This window comes from Boeremia exigua (assembly GCF_020726555.1).
Source record: "Boeremia exigua strain MPI-SDFR-AT-0100 chromosome Unknown C7974scaffold_3, whole genome shotgun sequence".
Taxonomy (NCBI): domain Eukaryota; kingdom Fungi; phylum Ascomycota; class Dothideomycetes; order Pleosporales; family Didymellaceae; genus Boeremia; species Boeremia exigua.
In genome coordinates, this window is record NW_025763520.1 from 1,807,907 (window position 1) to 1,824,643 (window position 16,737).

The following is a 16,737-nucleotide window of genomic DNA, read 5'->3' on the forward strand; positions in this document are numbered from 1 at the left end:
CTGCCAACTGCGAAAATTCTTCCCCCAACACTCGCAGCGCACCGCCAGCAGGCCTCGCGCGCCGCCATGGAGCCTCCGCAGCCCGCCATGGAGCCGCCAGGGACGGTGCAGCCGTGTCTCAGCGCGGCCGCCCGTCTGTTTCCGCCGTGACCAGCGTGTTCCAAACAGACAGCCAGCCAATCTGCCCGCCGGCCAATCCGCGCTGCTGGATGCGGCGTCGTGCTGGCCAATCACGCCGCGGCCATCCCTGTTATTCATCGCGCGCATCAGCCCTCGTTGAGGCACCCGTTCCGGCACCACTGGCGTCATACCGCCCGGGGTCAACCACTTTTTCAAGCCCTGCAGCAGAACCTCAGTTCTCCACCGAGCTCGTCGTACGAGCACGACCATCCTCCTCCACCGCACACCATGTTGACCTCTGCCATGGCCGCCGTGGCCAGCCACCCTCTGACGACGCGCGAGGCCCTCAGCGGCATCTGGGGCTCTATCAGCCTGTGCGCCTGGATCTTCCTGCTGGTGTGTGCCCTGCAGCTACAGCTCACGCGACCGCCCGTTCGACCGCTGACAACCGCAGGTCCCCCAATTGATTGAGAACTACAAGTCCGGCTCCGCAGACGGCATCTCGCTTGTCTTCCTCGCCATCTGGTTCATTGGCGATGTCACCAACCTCGCCGGCGCGCTGTGGGCCGGCCTTGTGCCCACCGTCATTGCCCTGGCCATGTACTTCTGCGTCGCAGACCTGGTGCGATAAGCCCCGACGACGCCCAATTGCGCCTGCTAACCCCCCCAGATCCTCATCTCCCAGTGCGTGTACTACAACACCATCAACGCCCGCCGCAACGCCCGCAAGACCTCGACGCAGTCGGCCGTCTCCGTCGAAGCCCCCCTCCTCGGCCGCCGCGACAGCTCCAACGTCGGGCTTCCGGGCTCGCACCGCCGCGACAGCCAGGCCTCGCGCCGCCGCCGCGCCTCGTCGCTGCCCACCATCCTCGACGTCGAGGACGAGCCCAGCGAGTGGATGAAGAACGCTCTCAGCATCTTCGGCGTCATGGCCGTCGGCGCCGCCGGCTGGGCCCTCGCCTGGAAGAGCGGCGTGTGGCTGCCCCAGCCCACCGACACCGAGGACGCGGCTCCCATCGCCCTCGGCGCAGAGATCCTGGGCTACGCCAGCGCCATCTGCTACCTCGGCGCGCGCATCCCGCAGATCATCAAGAATCAGCGCGAGCGCTCGTGCGAAGGACTCAGTCTGCTGTTCTTCATGCTGAGTCTGCTCGGCAACGCCACCTATGGTGCCGGCATCTTGTTCCACTCCACCGAGCGCGAGTACTTCATCACCAACCTGCCGTGGCTGATTGGCTCGCTGGGCACAATGGTCGAGGACGCCGTCATCTTTGTGCAATTCCGCGCGTTTGGCAGCGGCGAGGCCTCGTCCGCCCTGGAGGCGTAGGTGCTACCTACTTGTTTGTCGCGGCGTTTGGGCGTGGCCAGGCTCGGCCACTAAAAGTATGCGTCTGCTTTGATACGACGCATGGCGATACCCAGTCAGGTGGACTCCAGGGTTTGTTGTTTGCAGCACTGTATATACGTTGTGTTACACTATAGTCCGCATTGAATGTATTTATACACAACTCATACCCGACTATTCAATACGAAGTGCGTGACAGTATGTCGGTGTTCTCGGCCAGGCTCGGATGAGCATGACTCCTCGCTATCAGACATGGTGTGTACGAAACTCACCGCTCAACACCACAGCACACAACAGATAAAGTCGGTCTAGTCTTGCTTTTATTCTATCATGTGATATCGTGTAATAGCCCAGTAGATTTGTCTCCATCCGAAAAGCGCCGTCTAGCAATATGTAAGCGCCAACACCCGGACCAAGACATCGCATCGCAGTCGTAGAGCGAAGCCGACGAGTCTCGCACGCCACACACCTTACTCGGCGTTCTTGTACTTCTGCTCGTGGACACCAATGGCACTACACTCGTTAGCTGACATCCCTTTCACCCAACAGACACAGGGAAAACTCACCGGCCAGACGGATCCGTCTGGTTGCTCCACGTCGGGGTCCAGCGCATGACGGTGCTCGCGCACGTCTGCGGGAAGTGCTCGTCGAACATGCAGCGGTACCAGTACGCCTCCTTGGTATCGGGCACGTCGGCGCCCCACTCGGGCTTGGGGTTGGCGAGCTGCTCGTCCGAGACCTGCGCCGCCGCCGTGTCCTTGAGCGCGTCGATCCACCCGTACCCCACGCCGTCGGAGAACTGCTCCTTCTGGCGCCACAGGATCTTCTCCGGCAGGTACGCCGGCGCGTCGGGCTCGTCCGACGTGTCGAAGGCCTTGCGCAGAATGTACTTTTCGATGCGCGACGACGTGATGAGCTTCTCCTCCGGGTCGATGTTCATCGATGTCTCGAGGAACTCGCGGTCGAGGAACGGCACGCGCGCCTCGACGCCCCACGCCGACGTTGACTTGTTGGCGCGCAGGCAGTCGGCCAAGTGCAGGTTCTTGACGCGACGCACGCACTCCTCGTGGAACGCCGCCTTGTCGGGCGCGTTGTGGAAGTACAGGTAGCCGCCGAAGATCTCGTCGGAGCCCTCGCCCGAGAGCACCATCTTGATGCCCATGGCCTTGATCTTGCGGGACAGCAGGAACATGGGCGTCGAGGCGCGGATCGTAGTCACGTCAAACGTCTCGAGGTGGAAGATGACGTCTGAGAGGGCGTCCAGACCCTCCTCGATGGTGAAGGTGAATGTGTGGTGCTTTGTGCCGAGGAAGTCGGCCACTTCGCGGGCGGCAATGGCATCGGGGGCGTTGGGCAGACCGATGGAGAACGAGTTGAGCTGACCGAGGATCAAGTCGGTCTGGAGCTGACCGTCAGCGTCGATGCCAACAAGCTCAGTAGGGTCTGATGTCGCTGTCTTGTGTTCAGCGGCGCGCTTTCTTGTCTCCTCGTTAAGGCGCATAGTCTCGCGCTGGGCAATCGCAGCAACCAGACTCGAGTCAAGACCACCAGACAGAAGCACACCGAATGGCACCTCGGCCATCATGCGCTTGCGCACTGATCGCTCCAGCGCCTTGCGAAGCTCCTTCAGGTCAAGCGGGTTGGTGGGGATGTTGGTGGGCTCGACGAGCCACTTGGGGTCGAAGTAGCGCGTCAGCTTGTCGGTGTTGGAGTCATAGACATGGCCCGGGGGGAAGGCCTGGATGTCGTCGCAGACAGGGTGTAGGCACTTTAGCTCAGAAGCGAAGTACACGGCGTTGGGGGTCTCGCTCGACCTGCCGATGTAGAATGTGGTGACACCAATGGGGTCGCGGGCCGCGATGAGTCGGTCGTTCTTCTTATCGTGGAGAACCCACGAGAACATACCATCGAGGTGTCTGGGCGCATCGATGCCATGTTCGAGGTACAGTGGGATGATGACCTCACAATCCGAGTGTGTCTTGAATTCGTAGGGCGTCTTCAGGCTCTTGCGCAGGATGCGGTGGTTGTAGATCTCGCCGTTAACGGCCAGAGAAACGGTTCCCTCCTTGTTGACAAGCGGCTGTGCGCCAGAGTCTGCTCAGTGTAAGTATTCACCCAGCTTCCAAGATCGTGTGACTGCATACCAACACCGACAATGGAGAGACGCTCGTGAACGAGAACTATCGCTGGTTAGCACTCAACAACCAGCCAATTGCTTCCGCGCGCTTACTTGTGTCGTTGGCAATGTGGTTGCCGCCTGCAGATTGTCAGTTATCGTGCTCGCCCGCGCATGGTGTTTTGTTGCTCACTCCAATCCGGGCCCCGATGTCGGATTCTACACGGTCAGTTAGATAAGCTCACCGCCAGACTGCGAGGAGATACGTACTGCTTGCCCATTTTCAGGGCGGTCGGCTTGAACTTTTGGACATCGGGATGTCTGCGCACAATCAGTCTTGTTCAATCTAGCAGGAAAGATTTGGAGGGGCAGTTCGAGGCATTGCATCGCTGTCACATACCTGTAGCACGCGAAAATACCACACATCTTGACTGTATGAGGGGGAGGTAGAGAGAGAGAGGAGTGTCAGTCCAGAGACGAGATTGGTTTTCAATGCCGAGCAATCTAACGTTTGAGTCACTTCACGGTCACAATGACCTTGGCTCCGGCGACGGCAAGCGGCGACCAGACGGGCGTGCCCCACTAGTCCAGGCTCAGAATGCGCCCTAGAGCCGCAGAGCCATCCATCGATTCTAGTGGAGCCCGTTATCGCTCCTACCAAGGCGGTGGCCGATGACGCGCGGGCGACATTCCGGGGAGGGCGAGGGTGCTTCCGAATGCATTTGAGCCTTCACGTGCATTGCCATTGGTGGACGCCCACCACGCGAGCACATCAATTCCACCCACTGGGCTGTCAAGTGTTGCTGAGAGACACTCGGCATGCTTCCCGTCGGCTGCCATGCCTTTTCCATGTTGCCTCTAAAGCTTGATGCGCGTTGGCCGGCCACAATTGCGGCGGGTGTTAGTCACTTTTGACTAATATTCGCATGTGGCACGCAGATATGGCACAATTAAGCGAGTCACGGTTCCAAAGGTGTTGATACATTGAATGCCTCCACGCAGCAATATTCGATACACGCTGAGCCATGCCGCTCCTACCCGTGCTCTTATCACACCCAAAAAGCCGCCAGAGAAGCAGAAATGAAACACAAGAAATAGAGAAACCACCGCACCATCCACGCATTACTTGTCTACTTGTCTGAACGCTCGTTGAACTCGTGCATACGTCATCTGATCCCCACATCCGTGCTTCGTCGGAGATCCGGGGTCGTCGTTGGCGCCAGTCGCATGGCTTTGATTCCACTCCGGGTATTGCAGAAACGCTTAGAACAAGAAGTAGGCGATGAGGAAGCTCACGAGACACAGCAGCGCTGTGATCTGGACGGAGACACCACCCGCAGGAGCTGTTTGCTGGGTGGCCGTCACAGACTGACCCTTGGCACCGCTTGTGGTGTCTGGCTTTCGCTGGCGGAGACCCTCACTAGCCTGCTGTGTCAATCGTGCGATCTGCTGCTTGGCTGCATCCAGCTGGGCCTGGAGTTCGGCCGTTGATGTAGGGAGTGCGTTCGATACGCTGGCGGCAGCTGCGGCTACAGACTGCTGGATACCCGCGCTAGTGCTCGAGGCGGGAGCGTACGTCTCGCGCTCAATCTCTCCCAGGTGCTTGCTGCTGGCCGGGCGATCTTCAGAGCGGGAAACAGGGCCCTGAGGCTGCTCTGTAGAGCCTCGTACGGGGGTCGCGGCAGCTTCTGACTGAGGGGACGACAGCAGCGAGTCACGGCTGACGCCATTTGTCCTCGCAGGTGTGGAGTCGGAATCGGCGGGCAGGAAGAGAACTCTAATCTTCTTCTCCTGGATAGACGACTTCGCGGTCTGTTCGATGTGTGCCCACTGCGTTGTGTTAGCGTGGATGGCGTGAGCTGACTCTAGTATCATACCAGAGATCCAACGTTGGTGAACTCTTTGTCGGCGGTGACAAGCACGGACTGAACGAGAAACTTGTCGCGACACTTGGCATCTGGCAGTGGGTCTTCCTTCATTGCCTGCAGGAGAACTATGCGCACGTGTCAACATATCGTCCTTGGGCTGCGCATATCAGCGCGTTGAACGGTGGCCGTACTCTGAACTTCGACATCTCGCCCAGGCTCAATGCGTCCACTGTTTGGTCGCACGCAGTACCTAGTTGGCCCGTGTCAGCAGGCCGGGTTGGATGATGGCCCGGGGATGCACTCGTACTGTTTGGGAGCGGTAGTTTTAACCTGCGTTTATTAGCGACCCATTCAATGGTGTGCTCCTAACAGCGCAGTCGTGTTGAGTCTGCGTACCTTGAATGCGACCGGGTCGGAGTGAGGGTTCTTGAGTCGGAGGGTCTGCGACACCTCTTGCTGGAAGGGGCCTGCCACGCTCAGTAATTGTATACAGGGGCGTGTGCATCCGTTGCTCACGTTTGAAACCAAGTTCTACGGGGTCGAGTTCGACAGACATGGCGGCGGTGGGAGAGGGAGGCGGCGGGCGGTATTGGTAATCGTGGCTGTTTGGCGTCCGAGGTTACGGTGTACGGCGCATGCGACACAGGCGTGTGGTGAGTGCCGGCACGTGGGCGATCTGCGGGGACAGATCAGGGCGGTATGCAGGGGTTGAGAGCGTTCGGGCGTGGTGTGGGTGGTGGACGCAGCAGAGGGGAAGGAAGGGGAGCGTTGTTGTCTCGCTTGCCGATGATGGATCTGGAATCGCGGCAGAGCAACCCCGACGTCACTTGGCTAGGACGACCAACGCGTCGTCATCACGCTCCGGAACTGCGGCAGTCCCGTGCAGCTTAGACAGCAAGGCTCAGCTAGCCAGAGTAGAAGCACGCACTAACTATGGGAGTACAATGCGGCGATGCGGCCTTGCGGTTCACCAGGAGATGAACCATAGCATAGGTAGAAGGTGCGAGATGCTCCACTGGCTCGCCCGCGGTTGACCCCACTACTACTTGAGCTCCCACTCCACAGAAGCTCCAAGCAACTTACATCACCCTGCAACACTCAATTTGAATAATCCCTGGGCTATCAAACGTGTTTGGAATTAAGTTTGACACGCTCTGCTACGATTACTATAAAGCTCCAAACTCACCTCCAACCGCCACACGCTCACCACATTGCACATTCACAACCTCCACCATGTCAGACCAAGAACAGCTCGTTGCCATGGGCTTCGACCCTGAGCGCTCTGCACTTGCCCTCAAAGCTAGCGGCAATCTGCAGGGAGCTCTCGACTGGATCGAGAAGAACCAAGATCGCCCTCTCGACGAGATCAAAGCCGAGCAAGCCTCTGCCGCCGAAGAGCCACCCGCGCTGCAGCCTGGCGAAGAAGCAAAGTCACTCGTCTGCGAGGACTGCGGCAAGAAGTTCCGCTCCGTTGCACAAGCTGAATTCCACGGCAGCAAGACCGGCCACGAGAACTTCGCCGAGTCAACTGAGGAGATCGCACCGCTCACCGAGGAGGAGAAAAAGTCGCGTCTTGACGAGTTGAAGGCGAAGCTTGCACTGAAGCGTGCCGCGCAAGCGGAACAGGACAAGGAAGAGCGCAAGAAGAACGAGCAGATCCGCATGAAGTCAACGAAGGAATCACAAGACATCAAGGAGGACTTGCAGAAGAAGGAGCAGATCAAGGAAGCCCAGGCCAAGCGCGCAGAGAAGCTCGCCGACCAGGAGGCCAAGCGTAAGGTGCTAGCCAAACTCGAGGCAGACAAGCAGGAGCGCAAGAGGAAGGCTGAGGTCGAGAGGGCCGCACGCGCCGGCCAGGCCCCTCCCCCCGTCCAGCAGGAGACCCTCCCTACATCCTCTGGCCCTACAACAAGCAAGCCCGCAAGTGCGTACACAGAGACAAGACTGGCGCTACAGATCCATGGTGGGCGAGTCATGAAGACATTCCCTGTCGACACGACGCTGTTTGAGGTCGCGCACGCGCTGGAGCAGGATGGCCATACGGTCAACAGGCTGTCGACTAACTTCCCCAAGAAGACGTTCGACAAGAGCGATTTCGGCATGACGCTCAAGGAGGCTGGCATGGTCCCTAGCGCCGCCTTGATCGTTGGCTAAGCGGATCAGTCGAGGTGTGAGAGACATACGACCGTCACGAAAAGATGCATTGGAGGGCGTTCAGGAGGAGTGAAGTAGTACTGATTTGACAAAATCTAGGGACTGGCGGATCTGACTTGCCATCTGAAGAAATGAGATGCAAAGATACTTGTGCCATGATTCCTATTCGTTATGACGCCTGTTGATGCTTGTGAATCGTGACACTTACTCCATACCACCTCACCGATCGGATTCAGTCATACTCGTCGTACCCGCCGTCAAACCTCCCCATCTCTCTCTGCGTACTGCACCACTCTTCGCTCGCCAGCCCCTTCTCCTTCCTCCTGACCAGCGCTTCCGCATCCTTACACCAGTCACACGCGAAGTCGCACGGTGGCACTTCCTCGTCGCCAAAATAACGCGCGATAACTTTGTGTCGACATTTGTTGGTCGCCTCACAGTAGTCCACGAGTGCTTGTAAGCTCTTAGCCCTATTCAGCATCTGCTGCCGCTGCGCTGCCCTCCCCTCGCCCTTGGTCGGCTGCCGTGCCTGATCACGCGCTATGAGCGTTGCTGCGCGGTCGCGATCTTCACGCCCGTAGTACAGGATGCATACGCTAGCCTTACCGTCTCTGCCTGCGCGCCCAGCTTCCTGGTAGAAACCCTCGAAGGACTTGGGAATCTGCCAGTGCACCACAAAGCGAACGTCTTCCTTGTCGATGCCCATGCCAAAGGCTGTTGTGGCAACGACAACATCGTAGCCTTCTTTGTTGGCGACCCAGCCATGGAGAGTGTCAGTCCTCTCCGTGTGTGGAAGGCCGGCGTGGTAAGGCTTTGCGCTTATGCCGTCACTGCGGAGGCGGGCGGCGAGAGATTCGCAATCCTTGCGGAAGAGCGTATATATAATGCCAGAAACATTGTCGGCGCGCTGTTGCTGGGAAGCTAGTTGGGTGGCCCGCTCAGAATTAGCCCGCCGTGCATGAATGTTCTTGAGCCATGAGAGGAAGTCACTGTAGTGATCATCTTCATCGCACTTGAAGCGGACTTCGTAGTGAAGATTCGGGCGGCTCGTACTCATGCGAAAGACGCGTAGCTTGAGAGGGTCAAGAGCCATGGTCTTGATGACATCTTCGCGCACACGTGCCGTTGCTGTAGCGGTGAGACATATGACTGGAACGTCTGGGAATTCCGTTTTGAAGAAAGAGAGCTGTTGAAAAGAAGGCCTGAAGTCGTGGCCCCATTCGCTCACGCAATGGGCCTCGTCAACTGCTATACGTGCGAGCTCTTTCTGTGAATGTATTATGCGGAGGATCTTGCGGAAGTGGTCTGTTGAGCAGTACTCCGGTGTCACATATAAGAGCCTGGTCAAAGGATGGCCACATTGGAGGTCCGCCAATATACGCTCCCGGTCATGTCGCTGAGTTGTGCTGTTGACTGTCTCAACTTTGATTTTGGAGTGCCGCATAGATGCGACTTGATTGTTCTAAGCAAGTTAACTACCTGGCACCTCTCCGGGCGTGTTGACTGACCATGAGTGCCAGAAGAGGAGAAATGACAATGGTGACTATGCTGTTAGCAGGCGTGCATTCCACACTGAAAGTGATAACACACTACCGAGATCAACGACAGCTGGTAGTTGATAGCACAGACTCTTGCCAAACGAAGTGGCTGCTTGCAAGAAAACATCTTCGCCCTCTAAAGTAGCCATGATGACTTCGCGCTGCAGCGGCCTTGGAATATTAGTCCAACAATTTAAGGTCATGTAACTTTGGCGTACCGAAAACATGGTTTCTTGAACACTCTTTTCAACGTGAAGTCGACATTTGAGTATGGTCTCTTCCTCTTTTCAGACATCTCAATTGGCCGCCCTGCTCGGCTTTCCGCAGAAATGAACGAGGTTTAGGGCGATCGCTTAGTGGAAGTGGATATCAAGAGTTGGTCGACTGTCAGCCTGATCATAGTTGTGTTGGAGGACTTCTTCGAGACAGGAGTTGCTGTGCGGTGCAAGAGATCAGACGCGTTGGTGGGAAGCGCGAGCCTCATCGCGCTGTCACCTGGTTGCCTCTTGCCTGACCAATCAAAGTTTTCCGAACCCGCTTCTTCACCTCTCCACCACGACGCACACAGGCAAACCAGACTTCGTACTTTGCTAGATTTCCCACTTTGTCAGGGGTTGCACTTTGCCCCCAAATACAGGACAGATCACAGTACCGTCTCATGGTAGCACAAAACTGCGCTACACTCTACTTGGAAGATTTCCGCACGAACTGCTCAGCACGATCCAGTGAAGCGCTTGCTGGCTTCCTTATAGAGAAGCGATGACAACTGCCATATATACGAACAACGTCCCTTCGGGCTTTGCACTACAAATTATCACTGCATGTCCACCGAAGGACCGCGATGCCTTAGCAGCGAAGTTAGCGAAGCTCGAAAAGAAGATATTTCCGTCTAGTGAGGCCTTCGACTACAATATTGAGCTCAAGAAGAAAAACATTGGGATTGTACTAGCCTCGAAACAAGGGAGTGATGAGCTTGTGGGATACCTTGTGTTTCAAAGACAGAAAAGCCTGGCCTGGCTACACAAGCTGGCTACTATCGAGCAAGAGAGGGGTAAAGGTATCGCTAGGTGTCTCGTACATTCCCTGTACCAGCAGATGAAGAAGGGAGGCTGTCGAACAGTCGTTTTGTGGGTTGACGAGGCTCGCAACCCAGCTAGGGCCCTGTACACGTCTTGCGGATTCCAGGAAACTGAACGGCTCGAGGACTATTACGGTCCCGGGCGAACAGCGCTGAAAATGGAGTTGGCTATCACAGAATGAAGGTGAATTTCTTCAATATTGTGTATTTCATGGCTGGTCTCAGTATGCTGAGGTGGCAGGTTGTCTATCCCTTGCAGTCGCCACCCCTCTGCTCTTCGCTATCCTCACATTCCTCTGCCAGCCTTGGGCAGCACGTAAGGCGCACGGCACGGCCACGCGCCCACGCGTTCAAGCGCGACAACGAATTCCACGGCTCGGAAAGAGGTGGCTGTCAGTGACGAACGGCTTTCAGCAGGTCTGCTCCCAAAAACTACCCTCAACTCTGCGACAACCAACACTTGTGAACTGTTGCTAGGGCAGCATTACTCCTGTAAGAACCTAGATACTTGAAACGAAGCCAGCTGACAGAAGTTCTAGTGCTATGGCGTTGCGCGTCGCGGTTCTCACTGCCTTGTTCGCAATTGTCGGGGCAGTACCTCAGATCAGTTACCCACTCAACTCGCAGTTTCCGCCGATCGCACGCGTTGGCGAACCATACGTGTTTCAATTTGCATCGACAACATTCAAATCGGACTCGGGCAGTCTACTGTACTCGTTGAATGACAATCCATCCTGGCTGTCTGTTGATCGGACGACTGGGACACTTTCTGGGACACCTGGAGCGCGCGATGTCGGCACTGACTCTTTCACAGTCGTCGCGGTTGAGTCCGCTGGTGCTGTCGCCAGAATGGAGTCTACGTTGATCGTGAGCCAAGATAAGCGTCCGGAAATGCATGCGAACATCTCACAAATCCTTTCAACAGCGGGTTCGTTATCAGGACCCACTACTATTGCGATCAAGGCCTCGCAAAATTTCGAGATCACGTTCCCCGCGGATCTTTTCGGATCAAACAGCAACCTGACATATGCTGCGACTCTCTCTGACCATACTCCACTACCGGCATGGATCAGCTTTGATCCCTCTTCGTTATATTTCGCCGGAACGACTCCACCCACAAGCATACCGCAGTCGTTTGGGGTCCTCCTGATCGCTTCTGACACCCCAGGATACGCTGCCTCCACGGTGCGTTTTACATTATCGATCAATATCCACGAGCTATTCTTCCAGCCTGCTATCCAGACTGTGAACATCTCCCAGGGTGACGAAGTGCGCATTACGGGCCTGAAGAGCAAACTCTTTCTCGATCAATCACCTATTAGTGATAGAGATATACATTCACCGTCTGCTGAGCTACCGGACTGGTTGAGTTTCGATGGGAGCACGTTCGATGTTTCGGGCACAGCGCCTGCTGAACTCTCTTCACAGGATCTCACTATATCAGCAAAGGATATATACGGAGACCAGGCCCAATACACCATACGCTTGAATGTTTTGTCGGAGCTATTCACTAGTCCTGTTGGCACACTGAACGCTACACTGGGCGACCTCTTCAAAGTCCAGCTGCCACGTTCCATACTCTTCAGAGATGACGAACTTGTTTCTGTTGAATTCGCAACCCTCAGGGAATATTTGAACTTCAACCAGACAACATTGACAATATTTGGAACTATTCCCAAGCATCTAACGCCACAGGTCGTAGAATGCACCATTACGGCTACCTCCAAGGACGGAAGTCTCAAGGAGGCTCAGTCATTCAACATCACCCTAATCGAGAGAATAAACTCCCCTACAAACAACAACTCTACCCTCTCTGGTCACGGTGACACTTTCGACACTTCCAATACAAACACAAGCGGTCAACGTGCAGGTGTTATTGCGGGTATCGTGATTGCATCTCTCTGCGGCGCTGTATTGTTAGCCTTGTGCATCTTCTGTATATGCCGCAGGAGAAAGCAGGTTAAAAGCTACCTCAGCCCTAAGCCTGCAAGCCCGAGGAGTCCAAGAAAATCTGAAATCTCGCGACCAACGTTCATACCAATTGGCTGGCCAGACATTGAAGAGGAAGACCTTGAGAAGGGCAAGGATCACGACGACGTCTTCTCGGAGCGTACCCCGGAGCACGCTCCTAAGCTCGATCTCAACCTCTCTATCATTGGCAAAGACAGTGTATCGCCAACAGATTCGATTGGCGATGCTGACACGTGGATACTCGAAGATTTTGGAGAATCCTCGTTGGGATACATTCACAAAAATTCTGCGCCGTCCGATCGCCCACATGATTCGATGAAGATCCCTGTTGAGTTGGCCAAACGATCCTCCCAGAATTCTGCGAACTCTTTCCGAAAGCATACACGGCGGACCACAACTGTATATCGGGACCAGATTCACCGCAGCTCCGGGCTTCCTGTTAATCGACGCATTACAGGCATGGGTACGTGTTTGAGATACCACTATCAAGACTGAATACTAACGTCTTGGTAGTAAGCACCCACTGTTTTCGTCATAAGCATTCTCCGCGTTGGCAATGTTCCCCTCCGAGATATCCTTGACGAGTGTGAGCTAACAGCGGCATCTATAGGGACACGGGCGCCACACCTACTCCCCATCGAGGAGTAACAACAACTTCGGGTCGCTTCGACGTGCTATGAGCTCCACCTCATTTTCTCGGCGCACGAGTAGTCTTTCAACAGTTCCTACAGCCTGTGCTCAAGGACCCACTGTTCGTTCTCGACGCCCCAAAGTGACAACCCCGACGGAAGAGCGACACAGTATCCGCGTTGTACCCTCATCCAGTCGCAGTAGTCTCATTGATCGACGTACCATGGAAGCCAAACGTAGCTCTTACATACGGAAGCGAGCCTCTGCACAATCGCCATTCTTCAGCGCAGGCTACCGAGCATCATCTTCGACTTACAAGTCTCCGCCTGCTTTCCTCACCGAGAAGCAGAGGAGGTCACGGATATTCCACTCGCTATCTGGGGTCAAAACGATTGTCAAACCAGGCGATGACGTCGAGGAAGGCAAAGAAAAAGACGTACCTGTCGCTTCATCAGAAGGGAACGCAGAGAGTAAATTTCCTGGCAGTTTGCGCAAGCACCGTTCAACAAAATCTCTAGCGAAGGAAGTAACGAACGATGAGTCGTCACACCGACCCGAAACACCCGTTGCCACTGTCAACACTGGAATGGGTCGACGAGCAAGTACTCGCAATAGCCTACTCGCAATTGAGCTCAAAGCTAGTCTAAACGACCTCACAGGGTCCGAAATATTCGACAACGCCGAGTTGAGCGAGAGTGTTTACACAGATGAAGAGGACGACATCGAAGACTACAATAGGCGAACGACGGTTAAGCCTGGTCACTTCACATTACCTCCCCTGCAACTCGATTCCAGACGCATTACTATGCGTGAAAAGAAGAGCGGCAAGCGCAATAGCCAGACTAAGAGTGACGGCCGAGAGATGAAACGTACGAGTGAACGCGAAGCTACACCACACTACCTGGCGAAAGAGCATGGCGGCAAAGAGAACATGTCATCAACGTATACCCTTGGCAAGATCACTCCCATTCCAGAAGCCAAGGTCATGCCACGAGCCGCCTTATCACCTGTCCGACCAGCCTCGTCCAACGCTCGCCACTCACAGGCAACTACAATTCCACGTAAGTCTATACTCCGCGACGCCCAGGCCCGCCCTATCTCCCGAGCCGAATCCAACAACGGATCTACCAGCGAGCGTCATTCACGCCGGTCGATTCATTCTCGTCACCAATCTCGCATTTCTGGTGCTAAACGCGGGCATTCGCGCTCCCAATCCTCCGCATTTCCTTTCTTCGATCCCAATGTCACAGGTGCAGATACAGACAGCACAGGGGCTGCCAAAAGGACGCCCGTATCAGATGCAAAAAGGTTCAAGGAAGCCGCCGTGACTCGTGACTTTTCGGGTAACCTGATCTATTACGGCGACGACACACTTGGGAGTAGTAGTATGGTGTTCAACTCCTCACTCGGGCCGCCACGGCCTAGTACCCGCGGTTCGAATGTACCATCAGGTGTGCCTGGTAGGCAAAGCATAGGACTTGGTCTTTTCCCGCAGGGCTCGAGTGCGGCTGAGTTGCAAGGAGAGAGACAGCGCAACCCACTCTCGGTCGTTGGTGCGAGTGTTGATGAGGAGAAAGTAGAGACACCGGGAAAGGGGAGGAAGACATGGGGTGAGGGGCTGAAGAGTTTCATGGGCCGGAGCAGTGTATGGGGTTGGGATAAGGAGAAGGACGACGTAAAGGTCTTTGTGTGAAGTAGGCCAGGGCGTTGTGCGGTTTCCTTGGCGTAGCATGTTGTGATGTTGGCTTCTATATACCTGTTGCTAGCGAGTCGTAGTCCATGTAGTCCTAGATGAGAATGACAGTGCCCAAAAGACTGGACGAACGATCCCGATGCTACGAGCCTCCATGGGCGATCGGGTTATAAGATGATCTTCGATAAATGTATTTATCCTCTCCTATTATTGCTACTGACAAGATGCATTATAGGTTCGTAGCTGGTAGTACTTTCATGAATCCGGGCCGACGGTCTGTCTAGGTAGGACACGCTGACTTGTAACTGGCGCTTTTAGGATACGGAAAACGTTTACTCATATCCACTTCGCAAGACAAATTTGAGATGATCCAACAAGGCGAGGTGAGGTCTCATACGTCGTTAATCTTATTCTAGTTTTGTCTGTCTATATGCAACGACCCCAGTCCATGCAACGCCCGTCACCGTTAAACTCCACATTATTTTCTTCCATGAGGTATATCCCAAACGCCATTCATGCATGTCTCGAAACTGACCGAATCTTCTACAACTGAATATCGTTGTTGAGCAATCTGACCTCCTCGCCCGGCTTGAAGGCTGGCAGTCCGATGTATGGGCACCCGTCGCACCTGAAAGCATCACCCAGCGCGCAGTTTCCGCAGCTGCCGACCTTGCCTTGGACTGTGAAGTCAACTTCATCGAGAAGATCGTCGGCGCCGAATTTCATCGTGTTGAGCGCCTTGTCGGCGTCTGCGCGCTTCGCAGCGTCTTCGGCTTCAATCTTCTCCTTCATGCCGCAGGTGCAGTCCTTACAGGCACGACGACGCTTGCCGGGCTTGGGGAGGCATTCGAAGGCTGTGAATGAGTTAGTCTGCGTGTAAAGGATATGCGGAAGGGGGCACTAACGCTGGACGACAGGGCGGGCCATGTCTTCTTCTGTGATGAGGTCGTCTTCGTCGATCAGGTAGTCGTCCTCGCCTGTGATAATGGGATCGTCGAGGTCGTCGCTGAAGTCGACGAAACCCACGCCTAAGGGCTTCGCAACGGGCTCCGGTGAAGGTCGCTTGCCGTTTAGGTTGATGCGGTTCAAGTTCAACGGCACAGAGCCGTCTGCATTGACCTCCTGTACGGCACCGTTTGTGCTTGTGCCGTTGATGCCATTTGTGCCATTTGCACTATTGGCGGCCTTCTTCCTGCCGAACTTAAGGGGGATCGATACTGGCTCCTCCTGCGCGGGTTTCGTCATGCCCTCTGCGTGCTCTACGAGGCCTGCCAGGATAGCCTCCGTCTTCTCTGAGCCTTGCAGTGCACCATCTTGGCTCTTGAAGACTCCACCGACCTTCAGCGCACCGACAATCTTGTGCATAACATCGCGGACAAGGAGTGCGTGGCTTTCGCGCGAGGTGCCAGCGGCATCGGTCAGGAGCAGGACGACGTCGTATGTGGAAGATGGGAGGGTTGCCAGGCCTGCCGCGATGCGGTCAAGCATCTGCAAGTCGGTCGAGGAGCGATCATGGATCTCGTATATGCCGTTCAACTTCTCGGGGTGCGCCGCAACCGAGGGCGGCGCGATAATGAGCGTTCGCGAGGTCATGGCGGGGTTGTGGTGGGGTTGGGAGAAAATCGACTGCAGTCGTGTTTATGTGACGAGTAAGAGTGTCAATCAAGGTCGTGGGGAACAGCGAAGGGGAAAAGCAAAAGCGTATCTTGTCGCTGAGCAATCAACTTCGCAATATTGCCGCATTTGACTAAAGTTCGCGATTGTCACTTCCGGCACTCGGAGAAAGCACTTCAGTGGCGCGCCTTCGGTCAGCAGGTCTGCGATTGGTTGGTTGCGTGATTGGCTGATCGTGGGCTGCTGTACAGTCATCGAAGCGTGACCATCAGGCGACGGAGCTCGGCTCACCTGGCCAGGGGAGCTGGAGCATTCCGTCAGACCCACTTTGCAGCAGTAGCAGAATCTGGGGTAACGCCGTAGAAGCACCTCCACAAGACGCCGGTGGAAGCAACGCAATTCCCTCATGCTCTGTCCATGCGAGTGGTTGAAGGTTGGACTGGACCAGCCCCTTTTGACCGTGTTTCAATCCTCCGCGTTAATTATCACGAGGCATTGGAGGACGTGCTGGACGTTAGACTGGTACACAGTGCCTTTGGGTTCCCCTACACGCGAGTATGCTGTGACGTAGATAGAGCTTGCGGTCTGTCACCCCAGACGCAGGAAACGG

General features: G+C 55.6%; 8 protein-coding genes across 8 annotated transcripts; 4 read left to right on the top strand and 4 right to left on the bottom strand.

Annotated features, from left to right (window-relative positions):
- C7974DRAFT_388332 (PQ loop repeat-domain-containing protein) lies at nt 1-1,631 on the top strand. Its single transcript, XM_046141274.1, has 3 exons — nt 1-516; nt 575-742; nt 791-1,631. Exons 1-3 carry the CDS (start codon nt 409-411, stop codon nt 1,445-1,447), a joined length of 933 nt encoding a protein of 310 aa, XP_046000384.1. The 5' UTR covers nt 1-408; the 3' UTR covers nt 1,448-1,631.
- Nucleotides 1,632-4,339, bottom strand: C7974DRAFT_330627 (asparagine synthetase). The gene is made up of 7 exons (XM_046139085.1): nt 3,982-4,339; nt 3,852-3,902; nt 3,775-3,800; nt 3,696-3,722; nt 3,610-3,645; nt 2,032-3,559; nt 1,632-1,978 (listed from the first exon to the last, which is right to left on the bottom strand). The coding sequence occupies exons 1-7, from the start codon at nt 4,005-4,007 to the stop codon at nt 1,936-1,938; spliced, it is 1,737 nt and encodes a 578-aa protein (XP_046000385.1). The 5' UTR covers nt 4,008-4,339; the 3' UTR covers nt 1,632-1,935.
- A 505-nt stretch (nt 4,340-4,844) lies between these two features.
- Nucleotides 4,845-6,005, bottom strand: C7974DRAFT_410336 (MSP domain-containing protein; the record flags this gene model as incomplete). The annotated part of the gene is made up of 6 exons (XM_046143459.1): nt 4,845-5,411; nt 5,459-5,574; nt 5,641-5,699; nt 5,757-5,779; nt 5,846-5,916; nt 5,966-6,005. 6 exons carry the CDS (start codon nt 6,003-6,005, stop codon nt 4,845-4,847), a joined length of 876 nt encoding a protein of 291 aa, XP_046000386.1.
- A 677-nt stretch (nt 6,006-6,682) lies between these two features.
- Nucleotides 6,683-7,603, top strand: C7974DRAFT_410337 (uncharacterized protein; the record flags this gene model as incomplete). Its single annotated transcript, XM_046143460.1, has 1 exon — nt 6,683-7,603. The coding sequence occupies one exon, from the start codon at nt 6,683-6,685 to the stop codon at nt 7,601-7,603; it is 921 nt and encodes a 306-aa protein (XP_046000387.1).
- A 232-nt stretch (nt 7,604-7,835) lies between these two features.
- C7974DRAFT_306116 (ATP-dependent DNA helicase recQ) lies at nt 7,836-9,436 on the bottom strand (the record flags this gene model as incomplete). The annotated part of the gene is made up of 4 exons (XM_046138061.1): nt 7,836-9,065; nt 9,112-9,151; nt 9,175-9,312; nt 9,360-9,436. 4 exons carry the CDS (start codon nt 9,434-9,436, stop codon nt 7,836-7,838), a joined length of 1,485 nt encoding a protein of 494 aa, XP_046000388.1.
- A 200-nt stretch (nt 9,437-9,636) lies between these two features.
- Nucleotides 9,637-10,711, top strand: C7974DRAFT_129922 (acyl-CoA N-acyltransferase). The gene has a single exon (XM_046135344.1). It carries the CDS (start codon nt 9,901-9,903, stop codon nt 10,399-10,401), a length of 501 nt encoding a protein of 166 aa, XP_046000389.1. The 5' UTR covers nt 9,637-9,900; the 3' UTR covers nt 10,402-10,711.
- A 51-nt stretch (nt 10,712-10,762) lies between these two features.
- Nucleotides 10,763-14,513, top strand: C7974DRAFT_304765 (uncharacterized protein; the record flags this gene model as incomplete). Its single annotated transcript, XM_046137995.1, has 3 exons — nt 10,763-12,657; nt 12,776; nt 12,801-14,513. The coding sequence occupies 3 exons, from the start codon at nt 10,763-10,765 to the stop codon at nt 14,511-14,513; spliced, it is 3,609 nt and encodes a 1,202-aa protein (XP_046000390.1).
- A 228-nt stretch (nt 14,514-14,741) lies between these two features.
- On the bottom strand, nt 14,742-16,295 carry C7974DRAFT_130071 (cytokine-induced anti-apoptosis inhibitor 1, Fe-S biogenesis-domain-containing protein). Its single transcript, XM_046135346.1, has 2 exons — nt 15,419-16,295; nt 14,742-15,367 (listed from the first exon to the last, which is right to left on the bottom strand). The coding sequence occupies exons 1-2, from the start codon at nt 16,104-16,106 to the stop codon at nt 15,057-15,059; spliced, it is 999 nt and encodes a 332-aa protein (XP_046000391.1). The 5' UTR covers nt 16,107-16,295; the 3' UTR covers nt 14,742-15,056.
- Nucleotides 16,296-16,737: the final 442 nt, after the last annotated feature.

Coding starts and splice junctions, on each gene's coding strand:
- C7974DRAFT_130071 (XM_046135346.1), bottom strand. CDS start 16,106: ATGACCTCGCGAACGCTCATTATCGCGCCGCCCTCGGTTGCGGCGCAC. Junction 15,368..15,418: donor GGCCCGCCCTGTCGTCCAGC/GTTAGTGCCCCC, acceptor ACTCATTCACAG/CCTTCGAATGCCTCCCCAAG.
- C7974DRAFT_388332 (XM_046141274.1), top strand. CDS start 409: ATGTTGACCTCTGCCATGGCCGCCGTGGCCAGCCACCCTCTGACGACG. Junction 517..574: donor GCGCCTGGATCTTCCTGCTG/GTGTGTGCCCTG, acceptor TGACAACCGCAG/GTCCCCCAATTGATTGAGAA. Junction 743..790: donor ACTTCTGCGTCGCAGACCTG/GTGCGATAAGCC, acceptor TAACCCCCCCAG/ATCCTCATCTCCCAGTGCGT.
- C7974DRAFT_330627 (XM_046139085.1), bottom strand. CDS start 4,007: ATGTGTGGTATTTTCGCGTGCTACAG. Junction 3,801..3,851: donor GCCCTGAAAATGGGCAAGCA/GTACGTATCTCC, acceptor CTGACCGTGTAG/AATCCGACATCGGGGCCCGG. Junction 1,979..2,031: donor CAGACGGATCCGTCTGGCCG/GTGAGTTTTCCC, acceptor TAACGAGTGTAG/TGCCATTGGTGTCCACGAGC.
- C7974DRAFT_129922 (XM_046135344.1), top strand. CDS start 9,901: ATGACAACTGCCATATATACGAACAACGTCCCTTCGGGCTTTGCACTA.